This window comes from Fusarium mangiferae (genome assembly GCF_900044065.1).
Source record: "Fusarium mangiferae strain MRC7560 genome assembly, contig: FMAN_scaffold012, whole genome shotgun sequence".
Lineage (NCBI taxonomy): Eukaryota > Fungi > Ascomycota > Sordariomycetes > Hypocreales > Nectriaceae > Fusarium > Fusarium mangiferae.
The window spans coordinates 381,691-401,295 of NW_024573932.1; the positions used below are offsets into that span (position 1 = coordinate 381,691).

The 19,605-nt window shown below is 48.5% G+C and overlaps 9 protein-coding genes across 9 annotated transcripts; 6 read left to right on the forward strand and 3 right to left on the reverse strand.

The window, feature by feature from the left end:
- Positions 1-467: 467 nt before the first annotated feature.
- FMAN_07883 (uncharacterized protein) lies at positions 468-1,859 on the forward strand (the record flags this gene model as incomplete). The annotated part of the gene is made up of 1 exon (XM_041821292.1): positions 468-1,859. One exon carries the CDS (start codon positions 468-470, stop codon positions 1,857-1,859), a length of 1,392 nt encoding a protein of 463 aa, XP_041687086.1.
- A 205-nt stretch (positions 1,860-2,064) lies between these two features.
- FMAN_07884 (putative ACC deaminase) lies at positions 2,065-3,135 on the reverse strand (the record flags this gene model as incomplete). The annotated part of the gene is made up of 2 exons (XM_041821293.1): positions 2,065-2,787; positions 2,836-3,135. 2 exons carry the CDS (start codon positions 3,133-3,135, stop codon positions 2,065-2,067), a joined length of 1,023 nt encoding a protein of 340 aa, XP_041687087.1.
- A 1,308-nt stretch (positions 3,136-4,443) lies between these two features.
- Positions 4,444-7,837, forward strand: FMAN_07885 (putative Na+-transporting ATPase ENA-1 (sodium P-type ATPase ENA-1); the record flags this gene model as incomplete). Its single annotated transcript, XM_041821294.1, has 4 exons — positions 4,444-4,698; positions 4,749-5,631; positions 5,688-7,153; positions 7,208-7,837. 4 exons carry the CDS (start codon positions 4,444-4,446, stop codon positions 7,835-7,837), a joined length of 3,234 nt encoding a protein of 1,077 aa, XP_041687088.1.
- Positions 7,838-7,877: 40 nt separating this feature from the next.
- On the reverse strand, positions 7,878-8,675 carry FMAN_07886 (uncharacterized protein; the record flags this gene model as incomplete). The annotated part of the gene is made up of 1 exon (XM_041821295.1): positions 7,878-8,675. One exon carries the CDS (start codon positions 8,673-8,675, stop codon positions 7,878-7,880), a length of 798 nt encoding a protein of 265 aa, XP_041687089.1.
- Positions 8,676-9,635: 960 nt separating this feature from the next.
- On the forward strand, positions 9,636-11,405 carry FMAN_07887 (uncharacterized protein; the record flags this gene model as incomplete). Its single annotated transcript, XM_041821296.1, has 3 exons — positions 9,636-10,149; positions 10,200-10,656; positions 10,712-11,405. The coding sequence occupies 3 exons, from the start codon at positions 9,636-9,638 to the stop codon at positions 11,403-11,405; spliced, it is 1,665 nt and encodes a 554-aa protein (XP_041687090.1).
- A 1,128-nt stretch (positions 11,406-12,533) lies between these two features.
- Positions 12,534-14,267, forward strand: FMAN_07888 (putative HOL1-Putative substrate-H+ antiporter-unknown biological function; the record flags this gene model as incomplete). Its single annotated transcript, XM_041821297.1, has 1 exon — positions 12,534-14,267. One exon carries the CDS (start codon positions 12,534-12,536, stop codon positions 14,265-14,267), a length of 1,734 nt encoding a protein of 577 aa, XP_041687091.1.
- Positions 14,268-15,242: 975 nt separating this feature from the next.
- FMAN_07889 (uncharacterized protein) lies at positions 15,243-15,638 on the forward strand (the record flags this gene model as incomplete). The annotated part of the gene is made up of 2 exons (XM_041821298.1): positions 15,243-15,439; positions 15,491-15,638. The coding sequence occupies 2 exons, from the start codon at positions 15,243-15,245 to the stop codon at positions 15,636-15,638; spliced, it is 345 nt and encodes a 114-aa protein (XP_041687092.1).
- Positions 15,639-16,296: 658 nt separating this feature from the next.
- Positions 16,297-16,758, forward strand: FMAN_07890 (uncharacterized protein; the record flags this gene model as incomplete). Its single annotated transcript, XM_041821299.1, has 3 exons — positions 16,297-16,392; positions 16,445-16,502; positions 16,553-16,758. The coding sequence occupies 3 exons, from the start codon at positions 16,297-16,299 to the stop codon at positions 16,756-16,758; spliced, it is 360 nt and encodes a 119-aa protein (XP_041687093.1).
- Positions 16,759-16,814: 56 nt separating this feature from the next.
- On the reverse strand, positions 16,815-18,569 carry FMAN_07891 (uncharacterized protein; the record flags this gene model as incomplete). The annotated part of the gene is made up of 1 exon (XM_041821300.1): positions 16,815-18,569. One exon carries the CDS (start codon positions 18,567-18,569, stop codon positions 16,815-16,817), a length of 1,755 nt encoding a protein of 584 aa, XP_041687094.1.
- Positions 18,570-19,605: the final 1,036 nt, after the last annotated feature.

The following is a 19,605-nucleotide window of genomic DNA, read 5'->3' on the forward strand; positions in this document are numbered from 1 at the left end:
GGAACATGCGCCGTTGACTAGTGCAATGCCACCCCGCAAAAGTACCTCAGCAGCCTCGGCATGCATATGAAAAATGTGTCGACGTCGAATTGCGGCGGCATTGAATGTCACAATCTGCCGGGTTTTCCCCGTCAACTTATCTTCAGCTGGGTAGGGTCCTTGAAATGTCATTGGTCTTCTAGTGAAAAGCCAATTGCCGTGGCTGCATGATTATCACCATCTCCAGACTCCGCATCTCCCGCGTGAATAATCTCTCAGCTCCTCTTCGGCGTAAAGGGTCATCTTACGACTGACCCCTGTCCACGGAGTATGGTTCAAATAAGGATTAGTTAAATGACGTACGGCGCAGTCACAGTCACAGCCAAAGTTGCATTGTTATTGTTCAAGGGCTTCAATGGACCCCGCCTGCGTCAAACTCCATCCTCCAACAAATTCGCTTCTTTACGACGTGCATTGGATGCTTCAAGATGCTCGTCCGAGATTCTCGAAAGCTGGTGCTGTTCGTGATACCAGTATTTCTTCTTGTTGTCTTTGCTCTGAAGCTCTATCTTGACCCATCATCTTTCCCTGCCCATGTTCAAGGATGGGTTCCATCGCAGCTGAAGAAGTCACCTGGGGATGAGCAAGAACTCTTGGCTGATGAAGAGCCATCCACAACGCAAGCATCACCTGTTCAATCGTCACCCGCTGCCAAGACAGATACGCCAGAAGACAAACCTTTTGGCGAGGGCATCATTCCTCAAGATGTCAGCGAAACGCACATTGAAGTCTTCTCATTATCTACCAAAGACAAGAAGTTCTTCGAGATTGACTTCAGAGACTTCACTGCTCTCAACCCCAATCTTATCCCCCATCCTACACTGGAAAACACATGGATTGTCGTAGCTCAATGGCTACAAGAAGGCGGTAATTCACTCTGGTTTGCTGAGCTTGTTTGCAACGCTGCGTTCCAAGACGGTGTCCTTCGATGTCTTCACTCACCCACTACTCTACCTGTCACTGCGACGGTGGGAGGAGACAAATGTCAAGGCGACATGGCGTATTTCCACATGAACATGGGCCCACACGATGCACGCGTGTTTTATGGCCCTGATAGACCTTACACGACATATGGCTCAAACTCCATACACACTTGCTTTGGCCAGTTCGTTCAGGACTTTCGTACACTGACAGGCTGGTCGGGTGATATGGAGAATCTGGGTGTTTTCAGAGTTGGCACTGAGCTTCAAAGACCACTGCCTTGGAACATGGTTGAGAAGAATTGGTTCCTCTTCTGGGATTCCAACGGCAATATGTACACGCACTACGACATCAAGCCTAAGAGGGTATTTGCCCAGATGAACCCCGATGGCTCAGCTGGTCCTGATCTTGCACCAGCCGCAGTAGGCGACGAGCAATGCTTGGCCAAATACCTCCCCAAGCTCCAAACAGACCTTGAGTCCATCCACCAGACCACCAATTCTCTTAAAGTCACCATGTGTCGTCGAGACGAACCTTCTTGTGTACCTGATGACAGCAATACCTTCATCATGGTGATATACCAGCATAAATCCTACTTCAACTATCACAGTGTGTATGAGCCATATGTTATGCTATTCAAGCAGCAGGCTCCTTTTGAGATCCATGCCATGTCAAGAAAGCCTGTTTGGATTCATGGCCGAAAGAAGTATCCTGAGAAGGAGACTTCAGATATGTTTTATGTGACATCTATGAGCTGGAAGAGTCGTGAGCAGAAGTATCATGGATTCATTGGAGACGAGATGTTCCTGGGCTTCGGAGTTGAGGATGTTAGAACGGGTGGAATCGATATAAGGGCAGAGGATATACTGAAAGACATGGGCTTATGTTTCGAAGGATAGATATATATCACTGTATGGCTCTATTTAGAGTAGTGGCGAGACGGCTGAATAATGTTAATGAATTTTAATGGCCTTGGATCCCATGGGCCGCTGAAGATAAATCAGACCTTTCACTTTCTGTTAGACAATGATTCAACAGCTATGGATTACGACTACCTAGAGTTTTCTATCTTAGTAGTCTCGATAATGGTTCTACGCAAGCTGACTATCTCACATGCGGATAAGCTCCAAGAACGGCCTGCCCCCCCGTATGAATAAAGAGAACATTCTTGTCTTTCAGTCCGCCGCTCTTGGCTGTATGAAGCAGCCCGTTGAAAGCCTTACCCGTATAGACAGGATCAGTCAGAATACCCTCCGCCCTTGCTAGCTCCTTCATCCCATCAGCGGTGCTTTCATTGACCTGTCCGTATCCTTCCCCGATATAAGAAGCATCAATTTCAAAATCGTCTTCCGTGATCTCATCCGGGGACACGCCAATCTTTGACGCTGCGTTCTTTGCTATGCTCAATACCTTTTCAACGACATCCTCCTCCTTCGGATGCAATACCGAAAATCCAATGAGATGTTTCTTGGACCCTGTAATACCATGCTTTTGCGCCAACTTGAGGCCTGCGAGTATACCTCCGAGCGTGGAACAAGAACCCGCAACAAGAGCTATGACGTCAAACGTAACGCCGAGCTTTACCTCTTGTTCAAGCAGTTCAAATGCCCAGCGAGCATAGCCCAAGCCTCCCAGAGGATGCGTGCTCGCGCCAGCTGGGATTGAATAAGGCTTTTGCCCGCGATCTTTGAGAATTTGGGTCACAGTCTCTTCGCTGGTGTCTGGGGTGAAGGTCTCAGCGCCTAGAATTGAGTTTGCTTGGATGTTGCCGAGATACTTGTACTCAGCGTCCTCAGATGCAACACGATTGGCTGGATAAAGAGCAACCTTTCTAATCAGTCAATGAGCTTCTGCGACGTTTAGTAACTAACCCACCTTGAGACCAAGACGAGCTGCTGCAGCAGAAGTTTGACACATGTGGTTTGACTGTAATCCACCCGTAGTCACAAGGGTATCGGCACCCTGCGCGAGGGCATCCGCTAAGACATATTCGAGCTTGCGTACTTTATTTCCGGCAAAAGCAAGGCCCGAATTACGATCCTCGCGGGCTATCCATAAGTTTGCACCCCCATCTATAGATGAGCTGAGGCAAGATAATCGCTCGATGTCTGAGGGCCGGTCGAAAAGTAACTGTACCCGAGGAATCTCGGCGAATGGTGATGGGAGCTTGACCATGATGGCGTTATATTACGTGGAGCGAGATTGAAGAATATTAATTGATGTCTGTTAGAGGCTGCTTGTCGTTCGGTAGTGTACAAGGACAAAGAGAAATGACAGAATTAAATACAGAGAAGTCCAAAGGGCGTGAATCTGACATTGGGTACATTATTAAGCAACATCGGCTGGGCTTATGTCAATTGACGCAATACTACAGATAAGTAATCTTCGTCACTGCATCACGCATATAAAGCAGAATTTATTACAGGAGTAGTAAACGGCCTTCCGGCATGAGCTCACTGTGATTGACTGACTACAAAATAATTTGCAAATGTAGAATATGGAACAATCTGGTGTCTTACCGTTTGTCACGACCATCATGGTGAAGCTTAATTAGTAGTCAATATGTCATTGACTATTTCGGCAAAGATCTAGAAGGTATGACATATGATATCACACAAAAATTTGTAGAAGTCATGATTAACAGAGACACTTGAAACAATTCTGCCATTCGGTCGTGATCTTGCCGGAATGTTGATGGATAACAACTGGGATGGACAATGGGGTCTCGTAGCCAATACCCATACTCATTTATGTGACTTCAAGAGACAAAGAGTCACAGGAATTAATAAGAAATGGGCATTACCCACGTTTCATCCGACTTTTTGACCCAAGAGGCAGAAATAGCCACGAATTCGAGATAATATGAATAAGCATAAACGAACACAGCTCTTGGCGAATCTCCATCGCCGCTGTCATTTACCGCTTTAGGCAATTCACAGCGCATCTCGATGGATCTCTGGCCGAGGGAACAGTGGCTGACCAATGACGTTGACGGCGAAGGCGCTAATGCATTGGAGTCTTGGCTCACTATTACAGTTTAGACTCGTTATAAGCGTAAATATTCCCGCCAGCCAATCTCGAATCGTTTTCTGCCACTATGACTCCTAACACGACATCAAATCGGGCATTTAAGCCTTGGAACCGGAATATTAAGACTTAAAATCGGTAGATCTACAGTTTGATCGGGGTGATGGAACCTTCGGGGCCCGTGGAGGCCAAGACAGAGCCCCATTTCCTGTCATGTAATCTGCTACGACTGGACGGTTGACGAAGCAGCCAGAATGACAACGGCAAAAGTTGCTTCGGTCGGTCTAGTCGTGAGGGCTGCACCGTTTCTTGGCTTCCCCACAAGGTGCATTTGATGAAAGTTGCCATGCGAGCCTCCAAGCATATAAGACCGGGCTGCTTGGCCAAGGACTCGAGAAGGAATTCCTCTCTACGCTTCTCTTCTCAAGTTATCACTCTCCTTTGGTAGCGACAACAATGTCTCCCAAGTCAACTCCTCCAGATATGGAGCATCATGTTTCTGGTCAATCCAACAAGCCACTTTCGCGCCCAGCACATGCTTTGCCAGCTGATGTAGTCATCCAAGAGCTCAACACGAACCCTGCTACTGGATTGAGTGCTTCTACAGCATCGCAACGACTTGTCGAGTATGGACCCAATGATCTTGGCGAGGAAGAGGGCGTGAAACCCATCAAGATCTTCATTGAACAGATCTGCAATTGCATGACCTTGGTAATACCAATCTTCCGCTATTACCGACTCTCAAAGACTAACACATTTAGGTTCTGATTCTAGCCCTCGCCGCAAGTTTCGGTATACAAGCCTGGATCGAAGGCGGCGCTCTCGCTCTAATTATCCTCCTCAACATTGTCATCGGGTTCTTCCAAGACCTACAAGCCGCTCGAACCGTCCACTCCCTGAAGTCTCTCAGCCTCCCTACAGCCAATGTCTTCCGTGATGGGAAGACAATCACGATCCAAACAAGCGAAATCGTACCAGGGGACATCATTGATCTCAAGATGGGCGACTCTGTACCAGCTGATATTCGTCTCTTTGAGGTTTCCAACTTCGAGTCAAACGAGGCACTGCTCACTGGAGAGTCTCTGCCTGTACGAAAGAATCCTACGATGCAGTTCGATGACGACACAGGACCCGGCGATCGTCTCAACGTCTGCTACAGCTCTACTATTGTTACGAAGGGTCGTGGCAGAGGTGTTGTATTTGCTACTGGGGCTTATACTGAGATAGGCGCTATTGCAGCTGCTCTGAAAGACACTGGACGGAAGAGACGGGAAGTCAAACGTGATGAGAACGGCCAAGCATCGTTTCTGTCACACGTCGCTAAGTGGCTGCTAACCACCTACGATGTAATTGGCGAGTTTCTGGGCGTTAACGTTGGAACTCCCCTGCAGAGGAAGTTATCACAACTATTCCTCTACGTCTTCGGCTTTGCGATTGTCTGCGCCATCATTGTCCTCGCAGCCAACAAATTCGACCCACGCAAAGATGTCATCATCTACGCTGTTGCTACAGCTGTGGGAACACTGCCTGTCTCTTTGATCTTGGTCTTGACCATCACTATGGCAGCGGGAACGAAGCAGATGGTGAGCCGCAAGGTTGTTGTGAGGAACATGCAGAGTTTGGAAGCACTTGGGGGAGTCACCAGTAAGTATTGTGTGTTTACATGACGTCTGTAACCATAGGGACTAACAAATGGATAGATATCTGCTCTGACAAGACAGGTACTCTAACTCAGGGCAAGATGGTAGTCAGAATGGCTTGGCTTCCAGGACACGGTACTTACTCTGTGGAATCTACGAACGAACCATACAACCCTCAAGTTGGCAGCATCGACTTTACTCCTGTACAGCCTACAGAACTATCGGCACAAGGCGAAAAAGAAAAGTTGCATAGCATCAATCCCCACGATGAACCTACTGCCAACGAAGCGCTGAAGCATTACCTCGACATCGCTTCCCTCGCCAATCTCGCAGTCGTGGAGAAAGGACACAAGGACGATGGCCCGGAAGAGTGGCTTGTACAGGGCGATCCTACGGAGATTGCAATTCAAGTCTTTGTTACCCGTTTCAACTGGAACCGGATTTCTTTATCTTCCGGTCAAAGTCCACGATGGAAGCAACTCGCCGAGTTCCCTTTCGACTCGGAGGTCAAGAAGATGTCGGTGGTGTTCAGAGACACTCTTTCAGAAGAAACGCATATCTTCACCAAGGGCGCTGTCGAGCGGGTACTCAGCAGCTGCGTATCCATGGAGCAATCGAGCAGAATTGAGCCTCTCGATGAACCAGCTAAGGAAACCATCCTGGCCAACATGGAGGCCTTTGCACGTCTTGGTCTTCGAGTCCTTGCCCTCGCTAGTCGATCTCCCATCACTGGTCTCCCTGAAGATCTCTCATTAGCCATTGACAGATCTGAGTTTGAGAAGGACCTGGTATTCCGCGGCCTCATCGGTATCTATGATCCTCCACGCCCCGAGACACGCGGTAGTGTTCAGATGTGCCAAAAAGCTGGTATCAGCGTGCACATGCTGACCGGTGATCATCCCGAAACCGCACGAGCCATCGCCGCTGAAGTCGCTATCATCCCGTCCCCAGAACGAATGCGAATGGTCAGGAGGGATGTTGCCGACACGATGGTTATGGCAGCTCATGACTTTGATCACCTTTCGGATGCGGACCTCGACGCCATGCCAGAGTTACCGCTTGTTGTAGCGCGTTGCTCTCCCACGACAAAGGTTCGCATGATTGAGGCTTTGCATCGTCGTGGACGCTACGTTGCCATGACTGGTGATGGAGTCAATGACAGTCCTAGCTTGAAGCACGCTGACGTCGGTATTGCGATGGGCCTCAACGGCTCAGATGTCGCAAAAGAGTCTTCTGATATAATCTTGACCGACGACAACTTTGCCTCTATCCTTAATGCTATTGAAGAGGGCCGCCGGATTTTTGACAACATTCAGAAGTTTATCCTTCATGTCCTTGCTGCCAACGTCGCTTTCGTCACCTGTCTTCTGGTAGGTTTGTCCTTCAAAGACGATAGCGGTGTATCTATCTTTGTCTTGACCCCCGTTGAAATTATTTGGATGTTGCTTGTTGCTGGAGCATTTACCGAGACTGGCCTTGGGTTTGAGCAGGCGAGTCCTGATATCCTTCGTCGACCACCTCACAGTGTAAGTCAAGACTTGACCCTATTTTCACGTGCTTGTAACTAACGTATTTAATAGCTTAAGTATGGTGTCTTCACCCCAGAGTTCCTAGTTGACCTCGTGGTCTATGGCATCCTCATGCTCATCAGCATCCTTGGTTCTTCAGTCATCGTTCTCTACGGTTTCAACGACCAAGGCTTAGGACATGACTGCAACAGCACGTACTCTGCCTCCTGCGACACAGTCTTTACAGCCAGATCAACAGCTTTCACCACAATGACATGGGACTTTCTACTGTTTGCTTGGCAGCTCGTTGACTTCCGCCGCTCATTCTTTGCTGAGATCTTCGAAAAGGGCGGGAGTTTCAAGGCCTGGACTAAGCGTCTCTGGCAGAATCCCTTCCTCTTTTGGTCTGTCACTTTGAGCACTGTTCTCATTCCACCAACACTCTACATCCCTGTCATCAACCATGTTGTATTTATGCATAATCCCATCACTTGGGAATGGGCGGTTATATTCATTGCAGTTGGCGTTTTCTTTGCTGGAGCGGAGGGCTATAAATGGGCCAAGCGAGTTTATTTCCGACGTACGGTGGCGAAAGAGTTTCGCAAGGATATCGCTGATGTTGAGCTTTATGCTTTTGGTAGATATATGGATGGTTCAGAGGACGGTAGTGAGTCGAATTGCGATGTTGGCAAGAAGTGTTAGGCACGCATAGATAGAAACAGTCATAGAAAAGCGAGACCTTTTATTCCTTGATAATATACTGTCCACCCAGGAAAGAAGTGTCCTCGAGCCATGCTTTGAGACCCTTCATCTCCTCCTCGAGCTCATCTTGCGAGCATCCTCGCTCAGCTGCCTCTAGATCAGCTATCATCACGCTGTGACCATCGCGGACCAGGAAATTGAACTTGTTAGTATCACCCATCTTGATACCGAGTTCATGTAGCTTCTTCAGGGCCTTTTCACATCCCTCAATGTCCCTTGGCTCTGCCGGTCTTGCGCCTTCAACGAACTCTGTGACAAATCCGATAACACGTCCATCTTTGCCTTCTGTAACGTGACCAAGAAATTTTGGCACGACCTCGATGTTCTGAAGCCATCCATAAGCTGTAGTTTCGGCCTCGACGTAATGAACCTCCCAGGGCCATACAGCAAATTTTACCAGCACAGGTTTACCAGCGTTGACATCGGGGTGCGTCGAAACGTGAACTCTCTGTCTCAATCGCTCTTTTCGAGTAAAACCGAGCTCGTCAAACCTCCGTGGATGCCAACAGTTCTGTACTCCAGGAAATTGCACGATCTCGGTCTTGACAAATGAAGGTTCCCCTGTAGCGGGGTCTCGAGCAACATGGTCATTATTCCAGTCTCCGGAAGGGAATTGGGGGAAGAGATTCCCAAGGATAATAGGCTCGAAAGCACGGTCGTGATGATCGCAGAGAAATGTACCCGGTGCCGTTTTCACGTATTTTGCGAGGCTTCCATCGACGAGAAAACGATAATCGCTCTCCACAATGTCGTCCCCGTCCAGGAGACATGCGAGCATCCTCACATTGGTATTTTTTTTGTAAGTTCGTCATTTTTGAAATCAGTGTAAAGGTTGGCGGTGAGGGAGTGAACGATGTTGGGTTGACGGTTGGTTGAGGTTCTGAGCAACGTGTGGTGCATCACTTGAGCCAATCAACTGGCGCGTCGATTGCTGTTGGTCTTTGCATGGCCAGTATGGACGGGGCTTGAGGGATCCCCTAGCCCAAAGATAGAACTATTCATGTCTCACAAACACAGTTTCTATCTCATAATCATAACTCATGATTGAGGATCACATACTGGCGGAGCAAACTGGATCGGTCTGGTGATAGAGCCTCATAACGGATTTATAACTCATTTTCAAGCTGCAATGTGATTTCACGCATCTGCATATCTCGTGTATTTCAAATAGCTTGAAATTGATAGCTCTAGATAGATAGGCGGGCAATGAGATATGATACTTATCTTTAGACTTTCGATAGTTCCCTTTATCTCGTGTCGAACTCTCTTCAAGCAAGTGAATTTATCTCTTTTGGCAGGTGTTTAAGTCAAAGCCTCCCTCAGCTGACGACGATAGCATGCGGAGGCACGCAGCTCTAGCTGATTCAGGCATAGACTGGCCCAGACCCTCCCCGTGGCTATGCCTGGCATTGCTCCGCTTAAGCCGAGATGACGGCCTGAATCTCAAGGCATCAACTCATGAACCTCGATTCTTTTGACATTCCCCAGCTTGGGCTTCGGAATTAACAAAATCAACCAAACATCTTACAAACCAGGTGCCAGGATCCCAGGATCAACAAAATTATATCCATTTCTACCAACAACGAGACCCTACCCACGACGTGCCATTGCTTTTGTCTCGCTCATCTACTTTTCTCGCTAATCGCCCCTTGTTTTGCTTCTGGTTATCTTAATAAGCAACGAGGCAAGACTACACCTTGAGGCCTCAATCTCTCTCATCTCATCCTTATCTTATCCGATGTCAACTTCGCCCCCCGACAGCGACAGTATCTCATCAACCACCGTCCAAGTAGCCAAGAAAGCCTGCCACAGCTGTCGCCGTGCGAGACTTCGCTGCGATAGGTCTATCCCGCACTGCTCGAAATGCGTTTCCAGGGGGGTTGAATGCCTGGGCTATGGCCGCCTATTTCTATGGACTGGCTCAGTAGCCACGCGCGGGAAATTGGCCGGACAGAGTTCGAGTGCCTCCGTGTGCCGGTTGCCCAAGCAAGGTGAATCGGACATGACTATTGATGTGCCATCCGATGTTCAATCTTCTGATATGCAAATGGGATCCTTCGATACTCAAGGCTTTGAGCCAGGTGCATGGGGTTTAGTGTCGCTCCAGGAAAATCAACTCTTTGTTCCGAACAAAACTAAGCCATGGTCCCCTCCTTCGCCTCCTTCACCAACATCATCAAACTCTCCGTGGACATTGGTCGATCCATTATTTCAGGACATGACGCATTCCCAGAGATGGTACTTGAATTATTGTATGACTTCTCAAGACTTTGGTCTTTCATGATGCTAACCCTCAACTCAGATTCAACTCGAGTTAGTCTGGATCTCGTTGGTGATGATCAAACCAACGGTAACAGAAATCCATATCTAAATCTTCTGCAACTCACAAACGAGCATTCGTTTTTGCAACAAATTATCATTGCAGTATCTGCATCTCACATGTGCAATTTGTCGAGATCATGGCTGGGCCCTAACTCATATGAAAGAGAAGAGGCACCAAAGAAATTGCTTATGGATGCTCTCGTTGCCAAACAAAAAGGACTGCAAATGATGCCTGATGCCTTGCGGAATATTGACACCATTGGAGCCGATGTGATTCTTGCTACTGTTTTGTTTCTCATCAACTCAGAGCTCATCGAGTCTGGTTGGCAAAGTTGGCGGCCTCATCTCGAAGGCGCGAAGAAGCTTTTGAATATGATAGAACCATATACTGGCTCTGACACAACTTTGAGAGACTATATTGTTGCGGACTGTTATGTGTAAGTGGAGATACTTCTAATTCAAGACTGACTCGATGCTAACTGACTCATGTAGCTATTGCACCTTGAGCTTGTCTTTCAACCCATCACAACCAGGCACCCAGGCAGCATCATTTGCACCAAGTCAAGTCAAAGAAACATTATCGCGAACCAATAACTCTTTCTTCTGTTGCCCGCCTGAAGTTCTCGACATCCTCCGTGAGACGGCACAACTTTTGCATGCCGAAGCTCAAGGGAACGTCTCCAGCAATGAAGCGCTTATCGAATTCACCAACCTACTGGACCGCGTACAACGTCTCGACGTCCTCAAATGGGCAAAGGAGAGAATGCCAGATGCAAGCAAAGCTGCCCTGTGGAGTAGTGCCCGAACTGGCTCCGCGCACAGATTGGCAACCTGTCTCTACATCATCCAGGCAGCTCCCGCACTACGAGCCAGGATGCCAGACCAAGTTCCCAAAACACTCATCCAGGATCTTTACGAGACGCTCCTACCACAGCCCGACGAAGACCCAAACTTCAAAGCCACGGGCTGGCCCACCTTTATTTATGGAACAACGGCAACGACTCCGGAGAGCCGGGCATGGGTTATGGATCGATTGAAGGCGGTGGCGCAAATCAACCCGTGGGGATTCCTATACTCTGCGATTGATACGTTGCAGATTTTGTGGAAGCATGAGAATGGCGATGATGGATGTATGAATTGGTTGCAGAAGCTCAAGGATTTGAACGTGGACTTTTTGATGGTTTAGGTCTGGCGCTGAGATGGGATCATGGGAAAACAGGACATATTTGATACCACGGCAATGATGTATAGCAACTATTTATGAGAGCGATGTAGAAATGCTTGACACGACTTTTCCGTAACGTACTCGGTTTCATGAATGAAAAATTTTGACAGAAACCTTGAATCATGTTGCTGACTTGGTGAGCTGTTAGGCTCCAGTAATCCTGGCCCTTGACCTGGCTTCTAGGAGGCATGGGCCATGCGGTTTTTTTCTTCCATGGCCGAGAAAGGGGGAAGCATGTGTTTGCATCACGATCGCGGTACTGAACCGAGCTGGCGACCTCGATACGTCCAAGTCAGGTTCAATGGAGTTGAGCTAATGGTAACTCCCATTTGATCGTGACCGTCGAGGGCTGTACAGTACTACTACTCCGTAGCTTCAGACGGAAGTCGGCTGGTGACTAATCAATCGGCCAAGCCTGTTTGTCACTGGCTGCTGGAGTGGACATTTTTCCCGAACAGACAGGTACAGCAACGTCAGCTTCAACTTGTCTAAAAGTGTTATCGCGTATGTCGCATCGCTTCAATTATACTCAGAATACTGCTCTTCAAACCGACTGTGACCGCCGAACCTCATCGGGGAAGACCGTCGACACAAACGATGGCAACTTACCCCAGGGATCATCCGTCCAATGCCAGCGCAAAACATGCACGCGACCTTATCTCTCCATCACGGAAGTGGTGTGCCGTCTTCCACACCATGACATCAACAGCTTAAACCCTTTCAATTCCACCCAGCCAACGTACCACAAATTGTCAGACGCACTGCCCTTTGTGGAATCGCTCCGGTCTCCCCATTGCGGCCCGACATGGGAATGAACCTTCTGGTGGGGGACTGGTCCGAAAGATATGGATCCTGGGGCATAATATAAAAAATTTCCTCCCCTCCTCTTCTGTCTGCGATCGCTGCTCTGTTTCTGACCTGCTAGGAAATCACTATCGCATACAGACAATGTCTTGCTGACTCTCGATCGATATCCTGCATACCCATACCTATCCTCCTTAACGCGTGTGAATGCGGCTCCGAGGAGCCGTTTGCCCCAAGACAACTTAACAAGACCCCACTACCAAGTACTACTGCAAATCGACGCGGATGGCCGTTCCGTCTGCTCGCGATCTCGATGAAGTCCTTCCGGGCACACGACGTCTCTTCGCCGACGAGCACGCCAGCGTCGCTTCCGCCGATGCCAGCATCGAAAAGCACGGCGATGTCATCCTCGTCCCCCCTCCGACAAAGTCTCCCAATGATCCATTGAACTGGAGTCTTGCGCGCAAGACCTGGCATTCGTTTCTCGTGTGCTACATTGTCGCTTTGACCGCCGCCACATCCAATGTTGCTGGTGCCGCGAGCACAGGTGTCAATGAGCAATACGGGATTAGTTACGACGTTTTCAATACGGGCGCTGGTGTGCTCTTTGTCGCGATCGGATACTGGACGCTTCTCAGCTCGCCTGCGACGCATCTTTACGGACGACGAATTCTATACTTGGTAGGGACGGTATGGGGTCTTATTGGCAACATTTGGTTCGGCCATTTGAAGACCACTGGCGACACGATTTGGTCTCAGCTCTTTGTCGGAGCTTCCGAATCTGTCGCCGAGGCTGTTGTTCAGTTGTCTCTGCTAGACATTTGGTTCGAGCACCAGAATGGTACTTCGCTGGGTATGTATACCCTTGCCACTACGGTCGGAACCTATGTTGGCCCTTTGATCGGAGGCCATTTGGCAGAGAATGTCGGCTGGCGCTGGATTGGCCATATGGGCGCAATTGCCTCTGGCTTTACCCTCGTCCTCTTTTACTTCGGTCTTGAGGAGACAGCCTTTGAGCGCAATCGCTACCTCAATCTCCACCAGACTGAGGAGCGCGACGCCAACCGCGGTAATGTTGAGGGTATTCCCGCGGCTACTGGCGACCATGTCGTCACCAAGGATGCCGAGGAGAAGAACATGTCGCCTCCAGTTGACGAAGAAGCTGCGATCTCTCAAACCGCATCTGCAGTGCGACGAGAGGAGGTCGAGCGCAACAGACTCGAGGCTGCGTTCGCGCGCAAGAAGTCTTACTGGCAGCGCATTGCTCTCATCACTCCAGCGTCCAACCTGCGCGGTTTGGGATTAACGCAGTATGTCCACCGCCTGTGGCACACGATGCGCATCTTTTCCTTCCCCGCAGTTTGGTTCGCTGGTCTTCAGTGGGGAATGCAGAACATTGCATTGTCCTTCTACCTCACCGTCGAGGAGGATTACTGGGTGAACGAGCCGTACAACTACAGCGACTCTGCTGTCGCCAACATGAACATTCCTTGTCTGATTGGAAGTGTCATCGGCTGTTTCTACGGCGGATACTGCAGCGACAAGTTCATCCTCTGGAAGGCTAAGCGCAACAACGGCATCATGGAGGCCGAGTTCCGTCTCTACCTCATGGCCCTCTGCGTGATCATCTTCCCATTGGGTATGTGGCTGTTCGGTATCGGCTCAGCGCATGGTTGGGACTGGCCTGTTCCCTACGTCGCGCTGGGCTTTATCGGCTTCGGATACGGTTGCGCTGGTGATCTGAGCATCACGTACCTAGCTGACAGCTACCCCGACATGGTTCTCGAGGGTATGGTTGGTGTCGCTGTCATCAACAACACTCTCGCCACTATCTTCACATTCGTGTGCAGCTACTGGATTGACACCGGTCTACAGAACACCTTCATCGAGCTTGGTATTCTTAGCTTCGTCATCATCATGTCGTCGTTGCCCATGGCTATTTGGGGCAAGGCGTCGCGTCGCTGGACTTTGGAGCGCTATGCCAACTTCTTGCGCATTCGCGATGGTATGGACGGGTGAAAGGAGGATAGGTATCATTCCTTTTCCTTGGGCAGACCTAGTGGTCTGAATCGACAGATTGTATTGATGATCAGAGTTATGGCTTGCTAATAGTTCAAGCTTGCTCTCGTGTAACAGATTTGAGTCTAGGATGCTTCGCTGAAGTGAAGCGTCATTATTTGTATTCTCCAGATATTGGGTTATCTATGCTTCATGAGTATTGACCCCGTTAATTAACATTTTGCTCTATGAATTGTTGTCCTGTTCCTCAACGACTCCGTACCGCCAATCCACTTGTTGGTTGCAGACCCTATGCCATCCATTGCCCGCGACTCCCCGCCCTAGTAACATCAACTCGTCAAGACCCCCTGACTGTGACTCGGCCCTATCCTGTTCTCTCTTCCGTCCGTGACAGCCTTACCCATTCAGTATATCAGCTCCCCTCAAAAGACCCTTAATCCAGCTGAAATCCCAATCTGGAACTCGTGGACCAAGACTTTAAATAGTCTCCCCCTTATTTTCCACTTCTATTCCCGAAACTATCACGAGGCCCGACAAACATTGGAAAAGGCCGTTTGACCTTCCCTTTCATGGATCTCAGCTTGTGCTTAGTGCGATCTAGATCACCTCGTTAACGGCTCATGCCCCTTTGACGGTTGGGTCTGTGGCGTTTAGGGTATCTGACTAGGAGCTGCCAACGGTGCGCTAGTTGTAGATAACGCGGGAAATTGATCAATGATGGCGATAAACTCGTGGTGCTAGGCTTTCTTTTTATTAAAACCGTTTTGCTTGCTTATCGGTGTGGTAGGGCTTTCAGGGGGAGGGCATGTTTGGAGCGGAGTTGGGATGCTGGTGTGCTGAAGAGGTTGTTATATAAACGGCACCTTAATATCACATTTCCTCATCATTCTCAGTACATTCTTCACTCAACTCTGCTACAAAATACTGAATCAAGCTTCCTAACTTTCTCTGCCAAAATACCACAATACCTTCACCATGAAGTTCACTCTCATCGCCGCTCTCATTGCCCCTGTCCTGGCCGTCAACGTTCCTAAGGAACTCCAGGAGCGCTCTGGCTGCGGTGATAACTGTGCCCGAGCCGTTGTCCCTGGCTTCCGTGGCCCTGCTGTCGTTGCTTCATACAAGGCCGAGTGTGAAGCCTATCTCCAGGTTACTACTACTCCTGATGCAAGGTAAGTTACAGGCACTTAATCCTCATCGGGCCTTTGACTAATAACATCAAGCACTGTTTATGTAACCAAGTCTATTCCTACCTATGCCAGTGCTTGCTCTGGAGAGCCTCGCTATCTTACGGCTTGCTCTTGTGCTAGTGCCTCTGTTGTTACCGTTGCGGCGCCTACTCCCACCGTTACCAAGGTTGTCTATGTTTAACCTATTTCCAGCATACCGGGTTTCTTAGATCCCCAACACGGGATGTATTGCAGAGATAGGGCGGCATTGAGTTCGACATGATCAGGGTATGACTTGGATCCAAGGTGTCAGGGAGCTCGACGATTGGTAACATGTAAACACGAGATAGTTTATCAAGGTCTTGAATACAAGCTTTCACAAATCGCCATTGAAGACTCGTAACCTTATATTTGGAAGATACATGTTCATAGTCAAGGCTGAGTCTCACCTCTGTTCCCTACTGGAGCCCAAAATTTGGTGATTCACTATTTATGAAGTTCCACATAGTCTGGCCGCTATCTAAACTATCTGGGCACCTAACTACATGGCCCGGAAGTTGCGGGCTTAGTCAGTGTAGCGGTCAAGCTTAAGGAAAAAGCTAAATTGACTAGTGAGGGGGTATAGATTTCACGATACACGAGAATGCTTCTAAGTTCTTTCACATTATAACAGCTACGAGCACAAGAGAAGAGAAAATCAATAAACCATAAATTTAGAAATGCCTTCAGATCTTCAGCTCTCGCAAGAAGATGCCGTGGCTTGGCTGCTTGAAGTAGGTGTATCTTTTGTATCTTTTGCACCCTGAACGCTGTTGATATTGACACATTTCTCTTAACAGAACAATACTTATAGTGCCAAAATGGATGTAGACGTATGGCTTGATAAGTTCTATACAGCAGATGCCACAATCCAATACGCGAATAGTCCGGCGCGCTCCGTTATGGATGCTAGACAAGTAGACTACACAAACCAGAATCTGTTTCCTTTGACATACTGATGGTATCCAGATGTTCAAAGCTATATGGGCCAAGTTCGATGGATTAGAACATGATATTGTCCATGTTGGTAAGTTATTACACATCACTAGTTCTCCAACAACTCTCTCACAAGCCTAGATTATGTGAGCCCCTGCATCTATCATCGTTGTGATGTTCGGTATCTTGTTAAGGGAGATGATCCCAAAACGCAAGAAATCAAAGTTCCAGCACTCGCTACGATGTTGATGAAGAGGGACGATGATGGAAGCTTAAAGTCGTATAAGATGGAGGTTTTTATAGATCCCTCGCCTGTATTTGCACGCATTTCCGAGAAAGGTCTATGAAACTTGAAAACTTTAGTATTCCTAGCAATAGTCAACTCGTTAGAATTGAATGAAGACTATCTGCAGGTAATTGTGCTCTTTGTGATTGTTGTCCAAGATCCATCAACATTTAGGCGCTGGTAAGCCAATTCTTTCACAACCTTGTTATCAAAAGACAGGAAAAACGAACCATCATGCCCATCAGCTGTCACAGACGTTGGAGCTTTATCTCCAGGCAGTGCAACAACCCTATTCGTTCGTTCACGAATATCAAAAGGTGCACATCGCTTGGTTTCAACACGAACGTGATATTCATGCCCTCTCTTGTTGTTCAAAAAGTGCAAAATAGAGCATTTTGCGAACATCTTGATGGGATACGTGTTCTTTGGCAAAGGCTGATCAAGTGGTGTAAGACTCATGCGTAAAGCATCCTTACTTCCAAAGTCAACAGCACTTGGATTGAGATGCAATCGAGTTGTGTAAATGGAACGATCACGGTCCGTGCTGTTGCGGGCATGGTGCACATAAAACAGCTCAGAACCGATAGGTGTTCGATGCGTAACCTCCTGAGCACCGATTATCTTGCTATTCTTACCAGGTGAAGCAACGATGCTACCATGGCCAGTTGAGTAGATTGGAATCTCGCTATCAGAGTCTTGCGAAAGGATAGGATTGTTGGCAGATTTTCGGAATGGGCCAAATGGAGATTTTGCAGTTGCGAAGCCGACACCGTAGTTTGATGCTTCGTAGTTATTGGCGCTGTATAATAGAAGATAAACAGGTTTTGCATCATGTTTGCCAGGTCTCGTGATGATAGTGCTCCCTTCAGCCCAACGACGATCTTTCTTCGTGCCATTGAACCGTCGATAGTCGTCAACATGGAAGTTCTCCCAATCTTGCGGATCAGCGCCGTAGGAAATTACAGTCTTCCAGCCGTCTTTGCGAGGTGGTGATCCGATCTCACCAGTGCCGTTGTAAGCGGTGATGTTAGAGGGAAGTTTTGGAGCATTCGGAGCATGAAAGTTCCTTTGCGTGGCGATGATTTGTGGCATGGTTAATGCATTTGGATCGTCCCACCAAGCGCGTTCCATCTCGACCACGATGATATTCGACTCCTCGATGTACTTGCCCAGCTTTCTATCCCAATTCCAGTTTCGGTACGCATTCCGTGAGAGATACAGATAAATGCGCTTATCCGTGTCAAAGAAGATATTGACATCAATGGTGGGGATATATGTTCCCTTCGGCGCTGCCTGACCCTCTGCAAGGCTCTGCGGTGGCAGCATCTGCTTCTCGTCCATAATGAGGTTGACATCGTGATAGTCGGGATCGAACGGGTAGTATTCAATCGGCTTAGGCTCAATTTCCCTAAACGGTCCCGTCGGATAACGAGAGACAGCCACGCCAATCTTGGACGGCTCTTCAAAGTCCGAGTATCGGAAGTAATCCTTGGTCAAGTCCTCCCGTAACCGGCCGGCGAAGAAGAAAAAGTACCACCCGGTTTGCTCATTGTAGTATATCTCGGGAGCCCAGTACCAGTCACGCGCCCAACAGGCCTGGCCACCTTCGATGGGGTTCATGTCATCATCGTAGCACGCTTTCAGAACGCCACCGGGATATTTGTGCCAAGTTGACAGATCAGGACTGCTGTAAATGGCGAAGAGACTTCCTGGATCTGCTCCCTCTGTAGAATAGGCATAATATTGATTTGTTTTGTAGTCCCACATCACATAAGGATCGGCGCCGGGGTGATTTGCCGAATTGTGAAACTGTGGCGGCTTTGAAGCCACTGAGGATGCGCAAAGGCACGCGATGATACTTGAAACCTTCATTTTTCCAGGCGCATCATGATAAGATTATGCGGGAAAGAAGCGGAGATTGCAATTGACGACGGGTTTATAAACTATCTTGTTCTTGATGTCATTGTCTTTCCCCTCTTTACTATGTAACCTAAAACCTGCATCGGTCCGAGCAGGAGTGTCATCCTTGGTCGACCTCGGTGTAATACAGCGCGAGTCTTTATGACTATCTTCTGAAGCCATCATCAGCTAGAAACAACAGGTGTCCTGTGGTTCTGAACCGTTGAAAATTTCAGCGACTGAATTGAATTCAACGGCAAAGCAATTAAGCGGTGACACTCCCATGCAACCCCAAAGACCAGGTTGATCGAGTGATGGACCGGCATTCCAGTATCAACATCATGACGTTTTATTCTCCACACAAGCGCAAATAGCCTAAATTCTGGGGCCGTGCCTAGTCTGCGCAACCGAGTTACACTTCTCGCACGAGTCAAGGTCAAGGTGAATGGCATTCATCGTGGGAGGCTTGCATATGTTCCGTGGTGTTCTCGCCGTTGTCCTCGTGTTTGTGGCGGTGGCCCAGTCTTTGACAAGTAAACTCTAAGTATCACATTCCGACAATCAGGTTTCTACGATGGTGAGAGTTCATGGTCCTTTTGTTAGGCTGGCTGGGAAACGAATTAGGTTCGGCCAAGACTAGGTTGCGAGATTTTGAAAAGCTGGAAGAGATTGGTGATGGTGTTGAGTGATACGGAAGAAGGGATATTCTGAGATCACATTTCCGATCTTATGGGTCAACTAAGTCCGGGTAGATGTCCCGTCCGCCGAGCGCATCTGAGACATCCCGTCCGATCGCAGACTACCATCTGAGGATCGATATCTGTCTCAGTCATGAAGCTCAGCCAGCCGTGAAACTGGCAACAATGATCCAGAATCTCTTGGACCTTGGCAGTCACGCAAACACAATCCTATTCTTAGCACCGCAGCATGGCAATCCTTAATCTTCCGATAATAACTTTTCCCTCACAATCTCTGGAATGACGATTCAAATAGTTCCAGCTCCCTCTAA